The 26,305-nt window shown below is 39.3% G+C and overlaps 1 protein-coding gene across 2 annotated transcripts in view; it reads left to right on the top strand.

The window, feature by feature from the left end:
• Positions 1-26,305, top strand: part of caskin2 (CASK interacting protein 2) — a 61,400-nt gene that overhangs the window by 14,507 nt on the left and 20,588 nt on the right. The window contains exons 3-8 of one of the 2 annotated variants that reach the window (XM_072666880.1): positions 7,086-7,137; positions 15,311-15,408; positions 16,299-16,444; positions 18,037-18,132; positions 20,459-20,571; positions 26,184-26,292. In XM_072666880.1, the coding sequence (XP_072522981.1) occupies positions 7,086-7,137; positions 15,311-15,408; positions 16,299-16,444; positions 18,037-18,132; positions 20,459-20,571; positions 26,184-26,292 (614 nt within the window). Of the gene's footprint in view, positions 1-7,085; positions 7,138-15,310; positions 15,409-16,298; positions 16,445-18,036; positions 18,133-20,458; positions 20,572-26,183; positions 26,293-26,305 lie in introns of those variants that run through there. The other variant, XM_072666879.1, reaches the window with a different exon arrangement.

Below are 26,305 nucleotides of genomic sequence, written 5' to 3'. Positions count from 1 at the left end.
ACTACAGTACACCCTAGAAAATTCGTAACATTTACGCTAGCACCCATCCTATTTATAAATACAAATATACATATTTTACAATTTACAAGGAGCTCCGGCACACTGGTGGCGCTGTCATGTACACATAACCCAGTCTGTCATGTACTCGAAGAGAGTTGAGAAAACAGTTGCACCACAGCATTCTGCTTTTCTCCGTTATGGTGCTCATGAACATAGAATTGATGGACAGGAACTCCTGCAGGAATGGTAAGAACTATACATTCTGCTTTAATGGTTACGGTTTGGGTTACGATAAGGGTTTGGTTAAGTTTAGGTTACTGTTAAGAAGTAAGATTAAGGTTTTTGTGAAGTTTATTTTAGGTTTAGGTAGAGCTGGGCAATATGACAATATTTTATCGTATCATGATAAACATTGTTATAGAGATAGATTGAGGATATAGCAAATCGAGGATACTGTTAGTGCTTAATAAACACTGATCAGCTGCACATTTCATTACCAACAGTGTAATTAGACTGGTTTAATAAGATGAAGTGCAGCAGATGTTAAATAAAAATCACTGTACTGTTCAGTACAGGAGAATCTGTAGTATTGTGTATCGTGATAAGTATTGTGTATTGTGAAAATGTCTTTAAATATTGTGATATGGTGTTTTTACCATATCGCCCAGCCTGAGGTTTAGGTCACAATTAGGTTTACCTGAGGTAAAACAAGGTTAGCATATTGAATTGTTTATCAAATTACTGTGCATTTCTGGTGGATATTGAAAAATATGTTTACTATGTTATTAAAAATTAATTAATTTAGAAGCTGATGCAGTCTTTCAGGCTTCATAACTTAGTTACTCAACCTGCAGACATGACACACATATGAAAACACTGCATAAAAGTTACTCTATAATATCTATAGTTTCAATGTTACAAAAACTATGAAGTAATTTGTACAAGTCTGTGGCTTTAGGGGTTAAGGGGTCAATTCTCACTGTGTTCATTTGTGGTCAGTTGGTCTTAAATGAACACTGTAGGTGTTAATTAAATATAATGTGCTACAATGTGCACAAAACCACAGCCTAGTGGGTACCAGCACCGCCCTCCTTGTGGCAGGCCCCACAAGCAGCGAAACTACACACGAATCGAATGAATCACCAGTGACTCTTTGGCCAAGACTCATAAGGCTATATTCGCCCCCCCTGTGTAACATGATTCAAATGTAAGACACTCAGGATAAGAGCAGGAGCCAAATGCTGTAACTGTAAAACGTCGGACAGATTGCCAGCCCTGTGCTGAACTTGTTATTTTATGCCATTTAAAAAAACATTTTCTTAAGTGTAACACCTCTACAGAGCATCTGGAAATGAATGGTTTGATACAAGGTTCCCTCAGATCAGTTCATTATGTATATTGTCTGCAGGCCTCAGCAACAAGTGAACCTTGTTAATTTGCTGTGGCTCATTTCACCAAGAGATGCCCACATAATATGCAGCACGCTATTCAGAGAGAAAAGACTACTGTTGATTGAAATAAAGGGGGTTTGTGTTACAGTGTGTGTGTGTGAAGGAGATGGATAGAGAGACACAGGGTGGGTGAGCAATGTCTGGAATGTTGGATCATGCTGAAACATGAACTCTTCTTGAAAGGCCTACAGCAGTCATTTCAGCAGCACTTTTTCCTCCTCCTCTGCTGTCATTGGTAAAGTGTAGGGGTCTGTAGTCCCCGCTGCCTGTTGGCCATGGCATGGAGTTCTGTAGGGCAGCTGTATTGCAGCACAACAGGCTCTGTAATGTGGCCTGCATGAGTGGGATGGATTGTAAGGTCCTTTGCATCAGAAACCATTGCATGGCCTTCATAATTTCATATAAGAGCACTGAGTATTCTCTGTACCACATACAGGTTAGGACATACACTATATATAACTCTATAACAAATGTTTGCACTTATAATGAATCCAGCTAGTCTAGTCCTTGTAGAGAAGTACTGTCAATATAATAGGGCTCTTTGAAGCAGATTAACATGAACCTATTAGCACAATGCCAGGTGTGGGCTAGAGGAGTATTAAGCGCTCTAGCATTGAGCTGTGGAGCCCTTGGGATACGGTTGAGCTGTTATCATCCAACATCCTGGAAAAAGTGAATGAACAGGTGTCCCAATACTTTTGTCCACATGGTGTCAATTTGTTTGGGGATTTAGAATAACATAATTAACTTCATGCGTCCTTCGGGACATATCCTGACACAGGTGTTTAGGCCCGCACACACTTTGTGTAATCTCTATAGAAATGCATAGTCAATAAAACGGGACTTTCTGGAGAAGCTGTACATGAGCTTAAGCTCACCATCTCTAATGCCAGGAACTGGCTAAAGGGGTATGACGACCCTCCAGCATTGGCCTGTGGAGCAGTGACCTGCATTCTCTGAAGTAATAAAATTCCATCCAATACCTTTGGGATGATCTGAAGTGGAGTTTGTGATCCAGAACTAATCATTCAACATCAGGACATGACTTCACTAATGCTCCCTGGCCTAAACGCAAACAGATCCTTACAGCAATGTTCCAAAATCTGGTGTGAAGCCTTCTCAGATGGGTAGAGGCTGTTACTGCAAACTCAAAACTATTAATACCTTTCAGAAGGAGGGAAGTATGACTACAAACCTTTGGACCAAGGACACTGTGGCTCCCTTGCTATCGATTTGGATGTTGTGAAGTAAACCTAAATGGGTTAAATGGTTGTCTATGCCAGTTGGTCCCATCTCTGGTCCTGAAGCACCCCTTGCCCTGTACTCCCATTATTTTCCTGCTCCCAGTACATCTGATGCAGCCAGTAAGCTAATTAACAAGCCCTTCTGGAGCAGGAAACTACTAAAACATGCAGGGCAAGGGGTCCTTCAGGATAAGGGTTGGGAACAACTGGTCTATGTGACAACTATAGTGCCTATGGAAGAAAAAACAAAATAAAATGATAGGGACCCTCATAGAGATAACATCTCACACTGATATCTTCATGGCTATGGACTCAATTGTCTGGAAAAGCCTCTTTTAAATGGCTCAGAGAAGAGTGATTTGTTTGTTATTGACTGGATGCCAAACAATGTGGGGTGAAAGAATCCATTGCATCTTGCATTGCTCCCACCATCCTGGATGGAACAAGTTATTATAGACGCACAGTCTTTCCTCTGCGAATAGAGTGTTTAGCGCAGAGAGAGAGAGAGCGGGAGAGGGATGCCGGGATGCAGTGAGTTTCCGGCTGATGGTGATTTTGCTAAGCTGGATATAGAGCATGTGAATACCTGAGTGGAGAAGCAGTGTTTGACTGGAGTAAACATTAGAAGGAAACCTTGAAGTAGATCATCATCTGTAGAGACAGACAGGATGGGGCAGGTGGTTGTGTGTGCACTGACTGGTGAGTAAGTGTGGAGCTGCTTGTTTAAACTGATATGAAAGTTTCAGGTTTCAGCTGTTTATGGCCCAAAGTAAACATGGGCAGAAGGAGCATGGACTTTTCATTTTCTTCCCTGTGTGTTGTAGCTTGGTCTCTATGGATAAGACCTTGGTTCATCTGCTTTCAATCTAAATTGAAGACTGATCTGCAATATCAGATTGGCTGACTGTGTGTTGGTACTATATGTATGTTTTCAGAATACACTGTTTTATATGACCTTTTGTAAGGCAGATAGGGTTCCTGTGAGAACCTTTAATACAAAGGGTTCTCTGTCAACCTTTGGGCAATCATAATGCTATTAAATACTGAACCTACACTCTGATAAAAAAGAGTTCTGTAACATTCTGAAAACGGACCCTTTTGTTGAAACATAGAACCATGTAGAAAAGATTGTCCACCAATACAAAGAACCCTTTACCCAGGCTACATAAGGAACTGTTAGCACCTAAATTGTGCTTTTACTCTTTATAATAGGGCAAACCTTTTTTTAAAAAAGACTCCATCTATAAATACAGCCATCTAGAAACACGTTTGGTGCTATATGGAACCACTTAAACCTTCTAATAGAACAATTTATAAGTGGTTGTCCACCAATATGAACCCTATGCAGCTTAAAGCAATTAAAAAAAAACAAATGGTTCTTTGATGCCTAATGGTAGTGGAACCCTTTTTGGTGCAATATACAGTCACTTTTTAAAAGCTCTTATAGAACCATCTAGAAGAGGTTGTCCACCAACACACCGAACCCTTTAACCAGGTAACTTAAGGTGATTTTAGCATCTCAATGGTTCTTTGAGTTGTCATGGTTTTATATTGAACCATGTTCTTTACTAAGCTCTTTTTTAAGAGAGTTCAGAAGTGTGGTTGTAAACATTTTGAGACCTTTAGTCATGCTATTAAAGAAGTGTGTGTTACTACATATTTAACCATTCCATCCATGTATGGTTAACCAGCAAGCTGATAACATGTTCACGGCAGTGACGTGTACTGCTGAGCAAAGCTTAATGTTGGTAGAGCAGATGTTTTACGGGGATTTGTTTTTTATGAGGAGGCCTCTGATTTTGTTGTGTATGAAAGAAAACGGCAGTGTCTCATCCTATTAGGAGATAAGAGAGGTAAGAAATGCTGTGTGGCTCAGAGCCTTTTTTAATGATGACACAGCTCTACAGCTCTGTAGCAGCGAGGGGATGGACTGTCTTCAGTCGCTGACAGTTTGAACAGCTCTTGTTCAGCATCTTTTCAGTCAGTGACCCAGATCATGTTTCCTTTTTGTTTTCAGGTGGATCTTATGTTTATATGTAATCCTCAATATTTTGTAAAGCCAGTAGAGTAATGCGTAGCTATCAAGCATAATAACGGGGTTGTACAGTCTGCACTGTGAATAATAAAGGGAGTAATTGAAGATAATTGTTTAATAGACAGGTCTGACTATGACATTGAGATGACACTGGAATGTAGTCGATCACTTCGCCTGAAATATTCATGAATAAACCCACTGAGAGTGCTTTAGATGAGGACTAGGGGTCTTATCTGTCCATGCAGGTTGGTATAGTGAATCATTTCCTAAACTTGTGTTGCTTTTGCCCTTAGGAATAGCAGTCTGTGCTGAATAATGAAACTGGAAGAGGGTGTGAACAGTGGTTTTAGTGGTTCAGTTGGTATTAAAACTGGTGTAGATGCTGTAGTTCCAGTTCAGAATGTAAATTATCTGAACCCTGTACAATTCCTGCAAAATACTGGATGTACACACATATTGCCACACAAATCTGTACTAGTGGAAATCACAGTGCAGTTCATTGAGTAATCTTCAACTGTTGCTTACTGTTAACCTCTTAAACTCCTTAGACCCACTGGTGGTTCCTGTGCTTTTCCCCCACTGTTATAACTTAAGAATAACTCATATAATGCCAGTTTACATTGCTTTGCATGTAGTTACCGATTAGTAACCCTTAGGGTGTAAGTCATGAAGCATAAAGGGGTTAATTAACTACACAGCCTAACAGAAAAGCTGTTTATGGCAGTTATTAATAATAAAGTAGTTCATTTATTGAACATTGGGGCTATTTTATAATTTATTTTGTTTCGTTTTTTATTAAAGCCACTCAAAGTCTGGTGTCACAGTGTGTTTACAGTGGCCATTTAAAGCATTCCAGTTCACATTGTGCCTATAATATATGACCTGTTATATATAACCTATTGCCTAAATCTGTACTGTACAATCAGTTGTAAAATTAAAAGCATGTTAAAGTGTCTTCGGAGCAAAGTCATAAAAGAACCACTTTTGATGTCCTAATGAAGCTTTTAATAGATGCCTTATTTTTGTCAATCTGAGTGTGAAGAGCCTTTTCACAGTTCAAAGAACCTCAAAATGATGTGAAGTGTGAACAAAATGTTCCACTGAAAGGTTGTTGGAGACCCTGTCACTGCCAGTTCCTATCTGCTAGATAGAACTTTCCTATCACAGGATGCCATCAACCAGCGCTGGGAGGGTGAAGCCAGTCAGTATTCTGAGAAACTTAAAACCAGCCAAACACATCTTTTCAAACTGCCACTAATGTAACGTCATTGGACAGCTGAACACTGTTAGAGGAGAATGCTAACTACCAATTAAGTTAACAGTTAACATTGCCTTGAGTGATGGGAGCAAGAGGAAAGGCTATCTTAACTATCTGGAAACAGGATGGGAGTCTCTTGGACTTCTTACCAAGGATGCCTGATCTCCTGATTATAGGACTAATGCTTAGACAGTTGCACCACTTAGGAGCTCTGGAACCTTTATTATTAAGGGTGTAGTGTAATTCTCACATAGTATGCAAGAAATAAAGCAAAACTGGTGAACAATGCAAGACAATATTTCACATTATGCTATGATTAGTAATTTTAATGGAAATAAATTACTCTTGGATGTCATTCAGAATAGTGGCCTTTCCCTGGTTACAAAGTGGAGTATTCATAGTTGATCATTTGTCCACAGGGGTTGTTGGGTTGTGATTTATTTTAACCCATAATTACTTATGGGTTATTATAATAATTAAATAATTTATTATATAAATAATATCAGTGACATGGAAGACGCAGGCAGTCTTGAAGCTCTTAGCATATGTTTATTCAAGGCAAATCTCTCCTAATTTGGTTTGTTACCAGCCTACATGGTCACCAAGGCAGCATTGTTTGGACAACTTACAGCAATGAAGCCATCTGTAAGCACTGGCTTATCCCTCTGACGACACTGCTCTAGAGTTACTCTGGTATGTCAAATACTCACGCACTGCTTTGTTTGTTAGCCTTTGAGGGAAACTTTGTTAAAAAGATACAAAACCATTTAAATCTAATAGTAATAAAGGTGAAATTATTTGCACTATTAGAGAACTGGAACTTATTCCTTCAGTTTAGGTTTACCAAGCAGACCTAGAACAGACAGAAGGAATTTTGTATAAGCCTGGCATAACAATAACAAAGCCCCATCAATCTCCAGCTGGTTTGGATAGGTGGAAAAGCTGATGAGCTAAAAGTGTGAAACAAGTGCTTTCATGCCACAGCAGCACCATGCCTCATATTTTTGTAATGGAGGGATCAGCAGCTGACAGATTTGTTGAAGATGTCATTTTCTGTCCTGACAGATTTTTCCACTTTTTTCTTATTGTTTTTGCAGAGTTGCTGGGCTCCACAAAGAAACTGAATGTCAACTACCAGGATGCAGATGGGTAAGAGCTGTATTTGAGAGTGGGAATAACTGTTGGCTCAAGAGAGCACCACCTCGTTTTTCATCCTTTTGGTTTGTAGATGTGTGGCTGACATGCTTGGATGTTGAGCCACTTTTAGAACATGGTACATTCATTACATATATTCTGAGCTCAGAGTTCAACCATTTAATGCAGAGGTGGCTAAAAGAAGTGGCTACTTTTCTACCTATTAAACCAGTCTTTTTTATTAAGAAAGTAATTTCTTGTTGTAGGCCTGGGCCAGTCAAGAGTCCTCATATTTAGTTAACATCAACTGTGGTAAATGGCTAAACCAAGTTAGGGCAGGGGAGTGTATTTTGTACCTTTTCTTTGTTTTACATAACTGAAATGAAAAATATTGACCAGTAAAATCATAGTTTAATTAAGGTGTTGTTCTTGAGACCCAAATCTGTTGAGTTGGATATCTAAAACCTACAGTCTGATTAAAAAGCTCTTAGAAGCTGTTTATGCATTAAAATGTGTTTTTGTTGATTGGGTCACATTCGGATTTCACTTACATTGCGATGGGATTACGATCAGAACAGTCAAATCGCATTTGGAGGTGGTCTGAATGTGTTTTCCCAGGCCAGGTACAGGTAGGCAAGTGGAAAGTAGACTCAGATATAAAATGCATTTGAATCCCAGGTGTTTAGAGGCCTTTATTTAGTGTTTATTGTAAATTCTGTTCTGTGTGCTGTTGCTCAGATTGCAGTACATTCACCAGTAACGGTAGCATCTCTTTTACAGTGATAAAAAGCACACAAGTACTTGGAAGTGAAAGGAATAAAATAAATGCACTTAGAAAAAAGATAAAAACAAATAAATTAAGAAAAAATGAGGCAAAAAGAAAGAATAAAAAGTCAGTTTTTTAGCTAGAGGGAAAAGAAAAGCCGACCATGATCCAAATATGTCCATAAAGGTGAACAGTTTTTCCAGGATTATGCAGATTTTTACAGTTTTTAACTGGTTCTAGTGTCACTGGGCTCATTCTTTTCATAGAGTAGAAACTTTGCTCTGTGCTCAGAGTAGCGAGGCTCACTTGCAGAGCTTAGTGAAAGAGGACAGATAGAGAGAGAAACAGTATGCAGGTCTGTGTGTGTTCTATTGCAGCCATTGAAATACACTATTGGAAACATGCTGCTCAGCTGTTATACATACCTTGATAAAATGTGTTTGTGTATCTGTCTGAACTGAACCCATCCTTTAACTAATGTTAGGCAGGTCAGGTGCTTGTGTGTTGTTCAGTGTACTTTTTGGTTTTCTTCGCCAGCAGTTACTTTTCCTTCTTTAAACAGACCAGACTTTCCTTTTGGCATCCATGACTTGTTCTGCCTCTAGCGCAGCTATTATGCAGCCTCAGGCAAAAATAGGAGAGAATGACAGTTATCATAATAGCGCATAAGCTACTTCTCAACTCTGTGGTACAGAATACACTGTAGATGAAAGGACCAGCTAAATTTTGAATTCTGCTTTAAGATGTGATAATATTCAGAGAATATAATTGTTAGCTAATAAAATGTATGACTCAACCACATGCAAACCCTAAGTGCAGTAAATATATGAAAATGCTGCAAAACATCTGATGGATTTTCAAACTTGCATTTATTTGTCTTATGTACTTACTTTTTAACAACTTCATCTGCAAACCAGGTTAAACATACAGAGAACGGTTGTCTGTCTCACTGTCAGAACATCAAATTTAGTCGAAATCAGTTGATGTGCTCCATTCTTTATATCAACTCTGAGCAGCACCGGATTTTTTCAATGTTTTTCATCCATTGCAAGCAGCCTCTGCAGGTCTGACTTCAGTATAATGTCATTTGTAAACAGTAGGTTAACCCTGACAGCAAAGTGTCTCTGCATCCCACACCTAACACTCCTACTGTCACGTCATATTCTAATTCCCTTTAAGTAGAAAAATTCTTTGGGAAGATGATGAGTCTAGGTGAACATAAAGAAATGGGAATCAGACAGAATTGGAAACCCACTTTGCAGCCTCTGCACAGCAGTGCAATGGATTTCAGTCACCACATTTAATCCATTTGTGGCCATAAACACACATTATAGTGTATTAGCACAGTGATGACCTACACCCGGAGTGGTGAACAGCTACAACTACAGCTAGGGAGCAATTGAGGTTTAAGGCCTTTACACAAGGGCACATTAACCATGAATGTTGAGGGCGTCCCCCAACTCTAAGGGGATTGAACAGGCAACCTTCCGGTCCCAAGCTGGCTTTTCTAACCTTTATGCTGCTGGTTCGCCCAAACAAGGACTTGAACTCCGGGCCCTCAGATCAAAAGTCTGATGCTCTACCGACTGAGTTGTCCAGTTCTAAATGGACTTTGGGAAGAACCCATTGTGCCTAAGAGGGAACGTCTGGAAGAATGATTGCAGTTGCTGTTGTCTTGGAGGTCGTGTAAAACAACAGTATGAGGTTTAATCAGTTAAGCTGGGCTATGAAAAAGTGTGGTTAAGCAGAAGAATATCCACAGTGACGTGGGAGCTGCTGCTGAATGTGAGGGTCTCGTTCCTCAGAGGTGACAAAAGCAATGGAGAGTTGAGAGCTGTGATAGAGTCGGGGCAGAACATTAGCATGTTTGAGCGCTAATTTGTGCTTTCATGAGCAGGAGGGGAAGAGCTGAGAAATGGCCTCCTCAGGGAGCAGCAGCCGAGGAAGAGGAAAAACATTTCATTATTCATCACTGCTACTGGCACTGTTCGCTCCGCCACCCTACTTTCTGTCTTTCTTTATCTTCCTTTCATCCTTTCTTTCTTCCTGTCTATCTGTCGGCATTTCTTCCGTGTTTGCTGATAATTAACAAATTCATTGATTCTCTTTGCGTGCTTGTTTGCATGTATCTTTCAGTTTCATTTACTTTCTCCTCGCCTATTTAAAATTTTCATGTTTTGACTTTTTACTTGAGAGATTAATTAACTTTATAGTTCTTGTGATTTCTTGAGTTTAAGAAATATATTTGCTTTCACTGTTAACTTACTGTTTCTAAAGGAAATTGAGGATTTGAGTTAGTAGTAGTAAATGCTCAACGCTAAATACGGATATGGGCGGTGCCATCTGTCTGCACTCAGTGTATTTTGTTCGTATTCTCTGAAAGCTTATAGATACGGACAGAATGCAGAAGCACCACTGGTTATTGTGGGGCAGTGTAGCCAATAGTTTAAGTGAAACACGACCACTGCCATCTGGATACGGGAAAGAAGAAACTCTGGCAGAGAAGAAACTTAAGTTGGCACTTGTTTTTAACACCATTTACAGTTGTTTACAGCGGTTTACACCACTTTCCACTTTCCTATTTTTTTGTAGTACGTACATTATCACAACCTCCTCCACCACCGCCATGTTTGTTGTCAAAGACTTTTGAATCTGAACTGCCCTCTAGTGCATATATTGCTGAACACCCATGCCAACGCAAAGAATGTGGGCAGTGGTGGTTGCAGCATTTTCGTACATATAGGGTGTATAAATGAGCCCTAAGGCGACACCTAAATGCACTTTTGCTTAGCATGGTAGACTTTATCAACGTTTTTTGGTATTGTTTTGTAGTAAAACTGCAACATTGAAAGTAAAACATGATATCTGAATGGCTACGTTCAATTGTCTGTGTTTAAACTGGACTTTAATGTCTCACTTAGCTGACCTTTGCTCACAGGTCAAGTGCTCCAGTGTGCTAAGGGCTAAGCTCCGCCCTTAACCTGAGGCCATCTCCAGCACACAGGTGCTGTTCATTAAAGGACTAATTACGACTCCTCGTAAACCACCTTATGTTGGAGTCTTCTGGGTGAAGTCAGTGTGACTCTACCAGTCTTTGAAGTGTTTGTGGTGCTTTGGTGTTTCTTCTGGTTTTGACCTTCTGATAAATACTGTGACCTGGATAATGGATTTGCCTGTGTTGTACCTACCTGCCTGTTTTCTGACCTCTGCCTGTCCTGACAAAGAGTGTTGATGTAGCTCTAATAAAGTCCATCTGCACATGCAGCCTGCCTCAACCCTTGTTACAATGACACTCGTATGAAAAAATGATTAGATAAATTGCTAGCTTAGTGCTCATGTTGTATTGAAAGCTGCATAGGGCCGCTAAGGCTAAATAGGGCTCTGTGGTGAATTAAGTTATTGTCAGGACATTCTCCTGTTGAGTTTTCTGTAAAAATTAATAATGTTATTTGCATTTTTTCAGTTTTTGACATCAGTATATGTCAGTTAAAATCACATTACATTTGTCATGGAGTGAACTTTCATGTTGTTGATGTTATTGTTTGAAAGCCCACATTTTTTAGAAATTTGGTTGTGTCACGCTACCCATGATTCCACTGACAAACACTCCATCATATCATTGCACACAGCTAACCAAACTCAGACAGTTCCAAAGATCCATATCACCTGAATTCTGATTCTCCTCAGCTGTTTATCATTCCATTCTTGTGTATTTAAACAAGTCTGTTAGTCAAACCCATTGGCAGTATTTCTAACATTTCTCATTGTGTACTAAAATGATTTTGTGACTCAACCCCCCCCCCCCCCCCCCCGGTTCTGGTTGCTGGTTGACCATTTGACCTCAGCTTGTTTTGTGGCTCTCTCTTTTGCACATGTCCATGAATCTTTTGTTGCTCCTCACATTTCTAACCTGGCCTGGCTCTGAAACTCCCGTTTGCCCTGTCACTTTGCAAGTAAACTTTATTTAGTATTATCTAAATATTGTATTGGTATTTTTAAATAAAAAAAACTATAATACATATGCTATATGGACAGAAGTATTGGGACACATGCTCATTCATTGTTTCTTTCAAAGTCAAGGATATTTAAAAAAAGAGTTGATCCTGCTTTTGTTGAAGTAACTGTCCCGGCTTTTTACTAGATTTTGGAGGAGCACTGAAGTGAGGATTTGATTACATTCAGTGACAAGAGCATTAGTGAGGTCAGGATGTTGAATGATCATCAAGCCACCTCATTCCTTTCTATACAACTCATCCCAAGAATCGGATTCTTTCTCCAATTCAAGTTTAGAATCCATTTTTTGGACATTATTATCTGCTTGTTTCAATGCGCTGCAAGTGAGAAATCATTAAACCAAACCTGAGAAGGGGGTCTACAGCATGTACACCATGAGGAAGGGTTAACGTTTGCTGAGACATGTCTGGGTTCTGAGCTTCAGGTGATGATTTATAGTGTCACACATGATTCAGATGGGTGTCACTCGCTAATCGCATCTGGTTTGTGACTTAAACACTCCATCAACTCACACAGCTGTGTGTCAGTGGTAGGTATGAACCACTGTGGGTGCGTTTTTCACGCTCAGCTTGGTGGTTGTTTGTTCAGCCAGACGAATAGTGAGCTTGTCATTGATGGTGGTGTTATGAGCAGCTCTTATGGTGGTGCTCTTTTCTTCTGTGGTGTGATATGAGCTGGGGGCGGGTGGGCTGTCCTTACGTGTAGATGGAGGTTTAGATCATCTACTCTACATGAGGGAACATGCTGGATCATTTTGTCTTGACTATGTGACAGGAGAAGAGATACAAAGCAGGGCCTGTAGAAGAAACACTGCTTTCCTACAGGCTATGACAGAGTTTTTGTGTGTGCATTTGTTGCTTTTTGTACATTGTTACAGAAAATGTCTTGAAAAAAAAACGTAAAAACATAGGAGCAGAAGGGAGTGATATGTTAGGTTCTTTATCTGGTCATTTATTTGATTAAAAAACTTGAATAAATGGCAATAAGCATTACATTGAGTTTAGATGTGTTAGAGTGTTTTACTAGTAGCCATGTCCAAAGCTCTCCTCCAGGAAAGCCAGTATGTACAATAATATAATAGAATTGGGTTAGATCCTCTCTCTGGTCTCTGTCTCAAGAACAGAAAGCTGAAGCTACAGTGTGCATAGGTTCACCAAAACTGGACAGTTGAAAACTAGAGAAACTTCTGGTCTGATAAATCTCGATTTCTGTTGAAGCACACAGATGATAAGGTCAGAATATCAGTCAATCATCTCTTAAAAGCCACATGCAGACTTCTTGGGTATTGCTGCCCACGTGCATCCATTCATGGCCATTTGTCCAAAAAGTCATCTACAGCTGATCTCATGGACATGACAATGAGCTCAGTGCAGTTCAGTGGCCTTCCCGGTCACTGGATCTGAATCCAATAGAACAGCTTTGGGTTGTGATAGAGTGGGAGATTCACAGTATGGAAGTGCTCTTGAAAAATCTGTCAACATGGAGCAGATTTTAAAAGAAAGGCTTTTAACACCTTGTTGAATCTGGGAGGCCCTACCCAGTATTATTGTGGTGTCCCTGATAAAGTGCATAATGCATATATACCTATACATGTCAAACCGATGACTCGTTTTGTCCATTTTTATTTAGCTGTGCTTAAAATGTTTTAGTACTGAGAAGAGTACACACACACAAAGCCACACACTAGTGAAACAAGAAGTCGAAGTAAGATGAATGGGTATATGAACCAAGATCATTCAACCAAAAACAGGGACAGGCTGGGAAAGCACGGTCTGAAGATACAGCTTTGATATTGAGTTACACAAATGCACTGAAAGCATTTTATCTCCCTGACAAATGGAATACCATCCCTTTTGATGATCCTGACTATTCTGGACTGTTAAGCATTGCTTTGCCTAATGTTAAACTATTGCTAATAAATAGTAAATCCTTAACCTTTAAACATGTTTTCTCAAAGATTGACGACAAAAAAAGACAAAATTGCTTAAATCACATCTAAAAGTTAAAAATAACAATGAGGGTAAGTACAATGATCATCATTACAGAACAAATAGAACTAGCGGATGTGTTTCTCCTCCATCTGTGCAATTTATGTTGATGTTACACTATGGTAGTGTTAGATGCATCAGTTTAAGAAAACTGGATCTACATCAGTGCACAGCAGTGTCTATGACTAAGGCTTTGTACTGGATGTGTAGTAGCACTCTTTGGACCTCGTGTAAGAAGTCCTGCTTCTCTATACATATGAAATGAGAAAACTAAATGAAAGTAAGAATTATTAGAAGAAATCCATCCTCTTGTGAACAAGTCTAGGGAGAATGTTCAACTTTCTATTCCTCTGATACATTTTTTATCACAAATTATATTTTTATCATGCTCAGACAGAGGGGTTTTGTTGGGATTAGTGCTGTTTCACCAGATCCAGTGCATTCCAGTGCATGACGGAGTCAGAGTATGACTCCACAGTGCGAAAGTCAGCTTAATCTGTGGCTAATTATACAGTTATTACTTGTACTGACACATGTTTTACTTGCCATTCTTAGAGCCCTCTGGGTGGATGTCAGAAAGTTAGCCAGCTACATTTATTGTCCTAAAGATTTAAGGCGCTTAGTAAAAGCAAAATGAACCCAGTCCTCAGAGATTTAAGAAACAGCGCATTGCCCTCCCATTTAATATTCCCTTCATTTTAGGGTGTTTTTAATAGTGGATTATGATAAATATCTCTTTCCTATGCACTGTCCCATTTTATTACAGTTCTACTCTTGGAAATGATGGAATTATGTGGAAAAAGACATCTTTTTGTTTTTATTTGTTTGTCACCCAGCATGGGATTAACTCCCAGAAAGTCTGATTTCAGAGATTATGGAAGAATGAGTGTCTGAAGAGTCAGTTCTTGTTATGACTGTGTACAGTGTTTGAAAGATGAATAGGATTTTTGTGTCTTCAGTCACTTCTGAGTATTGTCAATTCATTCATAATTTATAAGTGTAGACTACAAACATAGATACAGTGGGCCCTTAGACAATTGCTCATAACACATTGTGCCCTAAGAGACTGTTTAAGAAGCCAGCTAGCAAAAAAAATCACAATAATTTATTTTGTGTGGGAGTCAAAACAAAGTTTGTTTATGTAACACTTTCGTTTTTAAGCAGTTTAAAGTGAAAATAGTTACAAATGTAAAACACCAACATAGTAATAGTAGTAATATTAAAGAGCAATTTAAAAGTAAACTAAATACGTTGATATAAAACAAAACAAATCAAAGTAAATTAATATAAAAAGCACAATAAAATAATTCAAATATAATTATAGTAATAGTAAAAATGGAGATTTAAAGTTGTAAGGCAATCCTAGTATAAACTCTCCTGACTTTTGCTCTCTCTACCATTTTTGTTGTTGGCGGTGCAGGTTCTCAGCACTGCACCATGCAGCTCTTACTGGAACCACTGACCTGCTGTCTCTTCTGCTAGAGGCCCAAGCTACAGTGGACATCAAGGACAGTAATGGTAAGGACCTTAGATTGCCTGCAGTGGCACAGCCTTCACAACCCTTTCTGCAGTTAGCCAATGATGGACACGTTTTATGCAGTCTGTACTTGAGTGAATGCAGGGTTGAGATGGTTGATATGCCCTCCACACATAAAACTTGACCTTGATTCCTTGTCTGGGCAAGCATTATATGTGCACTATACCATTAAGATTAATTGGGCAAGAATCCTTATAATACATTAATCTACCATTTAGTTGTAACATGACATTTGTCAAACGCTGTAAGATATATATGTATGATATATATGTAATATAAATAAGGTAAAAATATTAATGGAAGAAAAGTAATTTATTTACAAGTAAAAGTTAAGAAAAATATTTTAAGTATTTAAGTATTGTAGATTAATCATTGTAGATCAATTATTGCTGTATTTGTCACGAAATATTTTTTAATAAGCAAACCTTTGTGGCTGCAGACATAAATACCTGATCATAGCTTTCTTTTTAGCTTTTACATGAGTGTATAGTGTTAAATGAGGCTTGTATCAGTTTGAAAGTGTTTCTTATTATCAATATTTTAGAGGATTACTTTTTTCTTACTTCAGAGTGATCAGTATCATCACAGAAAACAGTTTCCAGTGGATTGAAAGTAAATAAATAAATAGAAAATGCAAAAAAATGGAAATTAATTAATACAGTAACAAACATGTTCTTCTTACAACTGCATCTGTCTAGTGAGGCAGCTTCAGAAACCTGTGAAAAACTTGAGTTTTGAATATCTATGTAGATAATATTCTGTTCGGACCCATTTTTAATGGTTGTTGTGGTAAACTATATAAACACTGTGTGCTGAAAGTTGCATGCTGTGCTATGACCTGGTGATTTCTTACTACGTGCTGCTGTTGTAGGGATGCGCCCGCTACATTATGCTGCCTGGCAGGGGAAGGCTGACTCCGTGCTGATGCTGCTAAGAGCCGGAGCTTCTGTTAATGGAGTGTCACAGGATGGCCAAATCCCTCTCCACCTGGCAGCCCAGTACGGACACTACGAGGTGGTGAGTAACACCGTGTAGCACCTCAGCTTTTCAATGCTTTCTGTGCTATTGAAAGTGGGAAAGCAAAAGTGTAGATTCATACAAAATAAAACGGACTTTGCCATGCTCACCCACAAATGTATGCTTTCATTGAAATGGTTGATAGGTTGGACAATCGTGTTAAGTGTTAACATAACACTTTTATGATTTATCAACATAAATCTCCTTGAAATTAATATATTTAGGTTGATTTTGCAAGATTTCACAAGACGCCATTTTTTAGAATTGCCAATAACGTAACATCACTGGACAGCCAAGCTGGCTACTATTGCGCTAATGGGAGAGGTATGTGAGAGATGATGGGAGAGGGAGGGCCAGTCTGCTCACTCAGAGAGAGCAACGACAATTATGCCTAAGACCCCCAGTGACCAACCAAAATGCGACAGTTGCAAGGAAAAACCCTTTAGAGCTGGAGGAAGAAACCTTGGGAGGGACCAAGACTCACATGGGGAGAGGGGGCATTCTCCTCTAGTCAGAACTATTTATAAATTATTGATAAAGGTCACAGATCCACTACTAAGACTATTCTGTTGCTCAGGTGTGCAACGTAATCTTAATGTCATAATATGATAATCACAATAATCATGTTGTAGTGTAACTTAATATAATCACAGTAGAGATGGTAAAAAGTGTAGCTAGAGCTGCTCTGAAATCTTTTTTTAATAATGCAATGATAATGAACACAATAAATATATAAATTATACATTATTATTGAATATTGGTATATATCTATTATGCCCACATTAGTTCTCACTCTCATAACTGCATAATTGACCTATTAATTGACGTTTTATAAAATTAACCAAATAATTTGCAGCAGTTGCTGAATAATGTGTCTTTTGATTAACATGTTATGTAACGAATAATGTCATGGTATGGTCATGAGTTGGCATTCCACATATACCTTTAATGAAGTCAAAAGAAAGCCGTCGTACTGTTTGCACAGATGTTTGTGGAATTTGTCCTTTTGTGCTGTTGAATCCTAAAGATGACCTCTTGGATCTGGTGGACAAAAGCTAGTTCTTCTCGAAGATGTTCAGCACTCTCAGCCAGATGGAGAAGCGGTGTAGTGTTTGTTGTTTTTAGCCTCCAGTGAAAGAAAAAGAAAAAGCAGGAGAAATGTTGGAAGACGAGACTTGTCATTGCATGCTCAAGGCTACAGAGAGTTCCCCAGTATTGAGAGCATTACTTGGCTGGTCCGAGGCATTGTTTCTAAACAATGCATTTCTGAGCTTGCTCTGCTGTGCAAACAAAGCTTCCAAAAACTAGGTTTGAATGACTGCTTCTCATACTCAAAATCCAGAGTGTTCCCTTTCGCCATGTCCTGCCCTTTCTCACAGCACATGACACAGGATACCCCGCCTGTCCTACAACGTAATGCAGCCCACAAAGAATCTGACACATTTTTTCTCTCTTGGTCCTTTTAATTTTCTGAGTTCTCACCAAAGAATGTTTCAACATAGCATATTTTACTGTGTGATCATGGAAATCTTATCTGTGTAGAAACTGCTACTCTGTCTACTAACTGATGCATCTTCTGTTCATCTGCCCAGTCGGAGATGCTGTTACAGCACCAGTCCAACCCTTGCATGGTCAACAAGGCCAAGAAGACACCCCTGGACCTGGCCTGTGAGTTTGGGAGACTAAAGGTTAGTTTGTGATGAGCGAATTACATGATGGTATTATATCACTCATCTATTACTGACAAATAAATAGTTGTGATGAAGTGTGGTGTCAAACACCACATCCAAGTACTTATATAGGAATATAGTTTTAATACAGACATTGACATGCACACACTGAGCGTAAACACAGAAATGTAGAATTTATAAAATGTGAATGATATTTATCTGCCTAGGTGCTTATAGAAGCGGGGGCGCCAACAAGTGCATCTTATTCTAGGGGCCAGATGGTTCCACATGATTTCTGGATGTCAAAGCACTGTGCTTAAAGAAACCTGTAGAGGGGGAAAGCTTGTTAAATATTATTTAATGAATATATATATATTAGTAAGACTAGCTAAAAGGGAAACACATCTTTGGATATATCAATATATCTAAAGATCCTTTAAACTGTAAGTTTTTTTCTGTTTGGTGGAACTTTACTGGTAATCCAGACCCTAAATGAGGATGGGGCTTGTAGTATTTTAGGTAAATACTAGAGTGTGGAGTCTGTTTGGCTTCACAGTCAGGATACTAAAATGCCAGTGCTGTTTTGTAAAGCTCTGAGCTGCTGGTATCTGCTGGAGATTAGCCATGGGTCTAATAGAGTCTTTAAAAGGGGACTGAGGACTGTTATTTTTACCTAATACCAGGACAGTAAATAGAGTACATGTTCATGTTGGATGTTGGTCACATCAATAACAGACCAATGAAGCTTAATCTGGAAAACCTCTGTAGTGAGCCCACTCAACAATAATTTAGTGCCCCATGTTGAACTTTGTGTGTTTTCTGCAGCATTAGTTAGCATTAGCATTTCCATTCTTTTCAAGTCTTTTCAGTCAGTCCAACACATGGGATATTTGTAAACATTTGATTTTATGACCTGGCAAGAAAACCTCTGCATAATATATGAGTGCTTAAGCAAGACTACCAGTGTTATACTCACCATTGCAATTGCCTCTGAATAAAAACATATAAATAATGTAAAATATTTACATAAAACAATGTATTTGCTTTAAAAATAAACACTATGAATGATTGGTATTGGTTATTGGTCACAGCAACATGGTAATTATCTGTTAATGATATAAACCCATATATTGCTTATGGGTGCATACTTCATTAGAGATCTGTGCATACATAATGAAGTCTTATAAATAGTCTTAAAATAGATTTTAACTGATCTGAAAATATTGCTAACAATTTTAAACACACTGAAAGAGTATGTCAGGAAACGAGCAAATTGTTGAAATTAAGTTATTTGGGAAAATTGAGAATAGGGCTGGTGACATATGTTATTCATATATTTGTAGGTGTAAACACACGTTTGATATTCATCCATTTGTTTTGGTTTGTAAGTTTGTTGCCCCGTAGAAATGATTGTTTTTGTTTTTTTCTTCCTCATTGGAAATTATTTTTTCTTTGTTGAGGTCTAAAAAGCACTGAACTTGTTTACACAAAATGTGCAGTAACCCTGCTAATTTAAGAGAGTACTAGCACAGGCCTACCATTATGTAATGCTAAAATGAGTCGAATTGACTCTGACTTTGCTGTCCTGCTCCTGCTTCATTTACAAGCTAATTTCCCAGCTACTCTGCAAACATTTGCCCAAACCCCCAGCAATCCAGCTGCTGTGGTAAGCCTGTGTTAGTGAATTCTGTCCTGCTGGAGGAGAAGTGCACGCAGAAGCTGACGAAATGGAGCTTGAACGAGGAGCTTATGATATTTTGAGAGAAAATTCTGCATTGCATGCGCAGAGTCTATAATGTTTGAATGATTTGCAAGATTCAGATAAATAAACTGGTTATAGCAACTCCCTGCGGATGCCATTCGTACAGGGATGAAAGGCTTTCGCTGAGGGCTTTTCTGACAGTTGTGCATAAGCCGCGTTGTGCGATCTTTAATTCATTTAAAACTAGATTTGCCTGGGTGGACTATTTCTATTTAATCTCTTGCTCTAGTCATTTTGGCATTACAGAATGCAAATGCTGCTGCGTGGCAGTCTGAGGAAAGGTGTCTAATTTTTTCAGCCTGCTGCAGCCTCAGTTGCTGGGCTGCTGGAAGACTCTGCCTCAGCTGGAAACTTTGTGCCAGGTGAAATGTGACATAAGCCAGGCAGGGTGACGGAGCTGGCTGGCTTCCGTCCTGTATTTACAGCTTGCGTCAAGTCATAAATGGTATTAAAAGAAAGCTGTGTACTGAAATGCTGTCTAATTGAATATGTCATTTAAGCTTCTTGGTATGTTTGTGTGCATGTGTGTGTGTGTGTGTGTGTGTGTGTGTGTTTGGGTGTTTGGGTGTTTGTGTATATCAGGTGGCACAGCTGCTGTTGAGCAGCAACATGGTGGTGGCTCTGCTGGAAGGGAATGGAAGAGACAACACCCCCTTGCACCTCGCTGCCCGCAACGGCCATAAGGACATCATCAGGTGCGCCAGTTCTACTTCATAAGCGTTCCACTCAAAGCAACATTATGTAGCAATTGTACAGTAAAAGAACAGCTGCAAGATGCTCCACTGACTTATAATAGGGAAAATGAGATCATTACCACTCCAGATTCAACACGCCGATTACTGCACTAAATAACTTTTTTGATGGAGCTCTACAAGCTTATTTGCCAAATCTGTGTAATTCTGCATAACCCAGTAATATGTAAAATCCTCTAATGTCACTCTTAATTGCTCGAATATTACTCTGCCGCATCAGTCCACATGCTTCTTTGACTTTTTGTATATCTCAGGTTGTAAAAAGCATGTGTGCAAAGTGTGATCTGTATGGTATTGAAGTGCACAATTCTGCTTTGAGCCTTTCTCACACAGGAATCCTGGGATATTACCAGATTACTTTTGCTGTATGTTTAGGCTTTGCTTTATTGACACAAGTTCTTTTAAATGATACTTTTACTGGGACAGCTGTCTAATGGTTGGCCCTGTAATCAGGAGATCACCGGTTCAAATCCTGGTGATGCCACAGCCACAATTCCCAGAGAGCATAAATGGCCTTGCTGGCCCTGGGAGGATAGGATGGTCCATCACTCCCCTCACCACTTGGGCATCTGTTAGCTGGATTGGCAGCGCACACAATCACACAAGCACTTTCTAGAGTCATGTACAAAACATTTTCACTCACAGAGCTACCATAACTCAGCTGTTCAACTAAATTCTAGACGTCACTGTATTTCTTGGAGATAAGCTTCAGGCCTTTCAGTGATTTCCCAGGTGTGGTACTAAATCTTTTGCATGTAAATTGGTAGGTCAACATTGACTCTAGCTCTTGTTCATAGTTATCCTTTTCCATTTAATTATCAGTAAATCTCTAGATAAAAGCACATGTGTGAAAAGGGCTTTGTTGATGCCATGTATCTTAACTTCCTTCTTACATATCCTGACATTTCTGAGTGTAAGATTTAGAAAATAATCCAGCATCCAGATACCCCATTTAATTAGTGAATTAGCTACTTTACTATATCTGACACAGGTCCCCAGTTGTGCAGCTTATATAATCTCCATAGCAAATGCTGAACTGCTGAACGGGACTCTCTGGAGTGACCAAATATGACCTTAAGGTCTCCATGCCCATTGCCAAGGGAATCAGCTTGAGGTGTGTGAAGCCCCAAGATAAGAGTATGGAGCAGTGGAACTGCATTCTCTGGAGCGATGGAGCTACATCCAGTACCTATGGGAAGAACTTATGAGGTGTTTGATATCCAGGACTAATCATAAGCAGAAGTACCTATCCTCACTAGTGCCCCGTCTCAAAGCTGAATGCCATCAAATTCTTTGTAAATTCTGGTAGAGGCTGGTATTGCAACAGTTAGGAGCAAACTCTGTGTTAATGCTCTTGTTTTAGGTAGTGCTGGATGAGCAGGTATCTACAAACCTCTGGACATATAGTAATGTTAAATGCATAACACTAATATTGCTGTCATATCAAAACCTTGTAAACCATTTAAATATGCTAGCTGCTCGTTACCTTGTACGAAAAGTTCATGAGGTTCAGAATTTTGAAGAAACAAGGTTTTGTTATGACAGCAGCAAATAGTATTATAATAGCAGAACTGTATGTTTGTGTATTTGAGGAGAAAAAGAGATTGTAAAGAACAATGTAAAGAACTACTGTCAGATTTATGTTTTGTAAAAAGTGAAAAATGAAAAAGGTTTTTGCATGACAGTGACGGTGTGTGTGTTTGTGAGGAAGTCATTAGGTCTTTTGTATCACAGGTAGCCTGCTGTCGTACTGGCATCTGTTCAAGTGTTGTCTGGCCCCTTTGTTGACATATGACATACGTGTTTGTAAAGGAAGTAAGGGGGTGTGGGGAGAGGGGAGGGAGTGCTGAATGAGCCCATGGATGACTGACTGGCAAAGGCTATGTGTGAGTTTTGACCCAGGCTGCTCTCATCAGCGCTGTGCAGAGACCTGACTATGCTGAGTGTTGACGTGGCGTGGGAGTGAGGCCCGATTGGGTTTCACTGGTCAGTCAGCTGCGCTGCCACGCTTCTCCAGCACTTTCCATAAATGAAATCTCATGCTGCATTCCCAACATTAGCAGTCCCCCACACAGTGCCTTCTGACGTACAGCTAGTAAACATGTTAGAGATAGATAAAGCTAAGCAAAGGAAGAACGTATTGAATGTTAGCTTGATTTTCCTCGCTTTATAACATCAGACAAATGCAGAAAAGCTGCAGAATAGATCAATTCCATCTCAGGAGGGAAAAGACAAATTGCAGATTATTTTGACATGGCTTGTTGTACTCTTTCTGAAGTCAGCCCTTTACTGAGGATGAGAAGACCCGAAATCTATTCAATTAGCAGAATCAATGACGGCCGAGATGTTATATAAATAACTAGTAAATAACTGGGCTTGTGCTCTGTTGGTTTGAGAACAGGGTGTGTCAGAGTTGTGTATTACACACTAATACTATAAGGTGTGTATACACAGTCATAGCAGATAGCAGATGGCGGAAGGTGTTCATTAAAGAGGTTAACCCTTTAACATGGCATCTGTGACGTCTGGGGCCGAGTTCATGCCAAACCAAGGGTGGTCATAATATTCTGATATGACTGTGTACTATATACTAATCTTCATAGCACAGATTTTGCAAGCTAATACACCAAATATTAACATCACCAATATCAACATACACTGTTGCAAGCTAGCCTCCGGCAGCACTTGCATTGTCCGCCCTTTTTTCAAATTCTTTAAGATGTAAATAGCTCCTTTCTTTTCATTTAGCATTGCATTGTGGGACAAAATTGTCCATCGAAACCATATTCAAAATGATCAATTATTGTAAGTATGCATTGTGGATTTTTGAGTATATTCAACATTTACACTTAATGGGCAAAAGAATTGGGACACAGTTCTCAGAACTTCTCAGTTTCTTCCAAAAATCAAGGAAATAAAAAAATAAAAATAATGTCTCCAGGGAATAATGGCTGTCCAGGGAGGGCTTTCTGCTAGATTTTGCAGCACTGTTGTGAGAATTTGATTGCATTCAACGACAAGACCATTAGTGAGGTCAGGATGTTGGATGATCTCCACCCCACCTCATCCTCAACTCCCCAACTCATCCCAAAAGTATTGGATGGAGCACCAACCATCAGTCCAGAGAACACTGCTCCACAGCTCAATGCTGGGGGGCTTTATACCCCTCTAGCCCACGCCTGGCATTAGGCACGGTGCAAATGGGATGTGTTTATCTGCTCCAGAGAGTCAGGGTTCTATTGGCAGTACTTCTCTAAAGGGACCAGACAAGCTGTGTGCATGCTTTTGCACATCTGTCTCAGCAACGGGTGCAACTTAAAGTAGCTGAATTCATTAAATAGAAGGGGTGTCCACAAACATTTGGACATATAGTGTACTCAAAAACTAGTTAGTATTACTACGAATGAGAATGATTCTCACAGCACCTCTCAAATTCTAATATGAATCTTAGTGAGTTTTGTTTGTAATGTGAAGTGATGCATTACTATTTATGAGTTCAGTTGATTAAGTTTTTTTAATGAAATGTGTCCATCAAGAGACTAAAACTCTGCAGCTTTTAGGCAAGGAAAATCCTTCACAGAACTAGGCCAGCCTTTGGCTAAGGGGAAGATCAAAAAAGAAATTTTTTTAGTTACCTTCAGCTCAAAGTTAACCCCCGAGTGACCTTTTTAAGATGGACATGTGCTGGGAAGGTGACTCTGCTGTGGATCTTTTCCTTTGTAATGTAAAATATAGCCATAGGAACTGAATATACTGTGGCAGAGAGAGTTTACTGAAGTGAGGCAGAGTTGTAAGCCCACTTTGTGATATGTGCATATTAGATGTAGGTCTGCACTGTATATACATTTGGTTGCAAAATAATGCACAACAATATTACTTGTATCGTATTTTTTTTCTTTTAATTCTTATATTCTGCCATATGTTTGCTATGTCCTGCAGTTTTTGAGATCAACACCATTCTAACTCCAAATTCGATTTGATTTTGTGATACAGCTTTTTATAAAAAACAGTACCATGCGAATGAATACGGTACAAATGCTTGCACACCCTTTCTATTTCACGATGCTACAAATACAAAAGTAATACCTAAGCAACCACATGGTGTATTGCATAAATCACTTGGCAACACTTGAGTAACCATCTGAGACATCATATATCAACTGTTTGGCCACACCCTAGCTACCACTAAGCAACACCTTTGAAACCACCTTAAATACCACTATAACCACATTGCCTACACTATAACATCCATTTAGCAAGCACTTGGCAACACTTTAGCAACCACATGGGATACCATATCAGCCACCTAACAACAACATAGCAACCACTTAGCAACACCATAGAAACCACCTGGGATACTACAGCAATCATCTAGCAGCACACTAGACAGCATGTTGCAACTACTTAGCAACACCACAGCAACTAGCTGGGAAACCGCTTAGTAACACCAAAGCAACCACCTGCGATACCATAGTAACCACAAAAAAACTTCATAGCAACCACAAAAACAAACCTTAACCCTTGTGACTATGCAGCAACAGCTCAGCAAATGCCTGGAAGTGGGAACCACTTACAATCACAATCATGGGGCTTTTCCTTGAGAAAATATTGTTATTATAACACTGACATTTTTTATGATAATGGCTTTTTTACATAAGTGTAGGTGTTTTGATGAATTGCCATATCATGGAATGGTGGGCTGGAAGTGTTATTACAAACTTCTATTATCAAGGAATAGCCTGTAATTACTAAATAACACACCTAGAGCTAATTCTCCTTTTATATCCTTTGAGATTTTCATTTTGCTATGCTATTTAAAAGTGACTTATTAAGACTTATTATCATAACTTATTATGAAGGAGTATCACTTTTACAGTATAACATAATCCACATATTACACCTATATCAGGCAACCCTGATTAGATGTTTACTCAGCATTGACAGAGGATGGATCAGTTCACACATTATGTTTATAGTCCAGGCTGATGTTTAGGCTATCAGTGCACTGGCTGACTTGCTGAAAGGCTGTGATTATAATGGTATATAACTAGAACGTGTACTGCAGTGGGGTCGAGTGGTACTCCTTGGATTAGGAGCATATTTGCTGGCGTGGGAGTTTATGAGATCCTCTTGTACTTTCCTTTCCATACCAGGCATTCCGCATGGACTCTCTCTTTCTCTCTCACTCTCTCTCTCTTCCCCATTTCCACAGCTGTCTGGCTGTCTGAATACACACTAAACATTCCACTACCTGAAAGAGGGAGAGTTTGTTTGCACGAACGTTTACAGTAGAGTGTGTGGGGCTCTGTCATCACAGTGCGAGTTGAGAAGACTTTTAACCAGGGATCATGCAGAACTCTTTAGTGGAATTCATTAGAGCCCATGATAAACAAGAAGCCGTCTTTGAAAATATTCTGTAGATGAATCACTTCCAAGAGCAATGAGCTCATTATACATGGCGGTTAGTCATCAAGTAAAGGCATAGGCTCCTACATGTTACAGAGGAATGAGTGGTTGTGACTCTACTTCTTCTTTTGTCTGTTTACATGTCTCAGGCTGCTGCTGAAAGCTGGAATCGACATCAACAGAACCACCAAAGCTGGCACGTCGCTTCATGAGGCTGCGCTCTATGGGAAAACAGAAGTAGTGAAGCTGTTGTTGGATGTAAGGATCATAT

The sequence above is a fragment of the Salminus brasiliensis genome, chromosome 22 (genome assembly GCF_030463535.1).
Source record: "Salminus brasiliensis chromosome 22, fSalBra1.hap2, whole genome shotgun sequence".
In the NCBI taxonomy this organism is placed as follows: domain Eukaryota; kingdom Metazoa; phylum Chordata; class Actinopteri; order Characiformes; family Bryconidae; genus Salminus; species Salminus brasiliensis.
The sequence above is the reverse complement of the archived record's forward strand: the minus strand, read 5'-3'. Positions and strand labels throughout refer to the sequence as shown.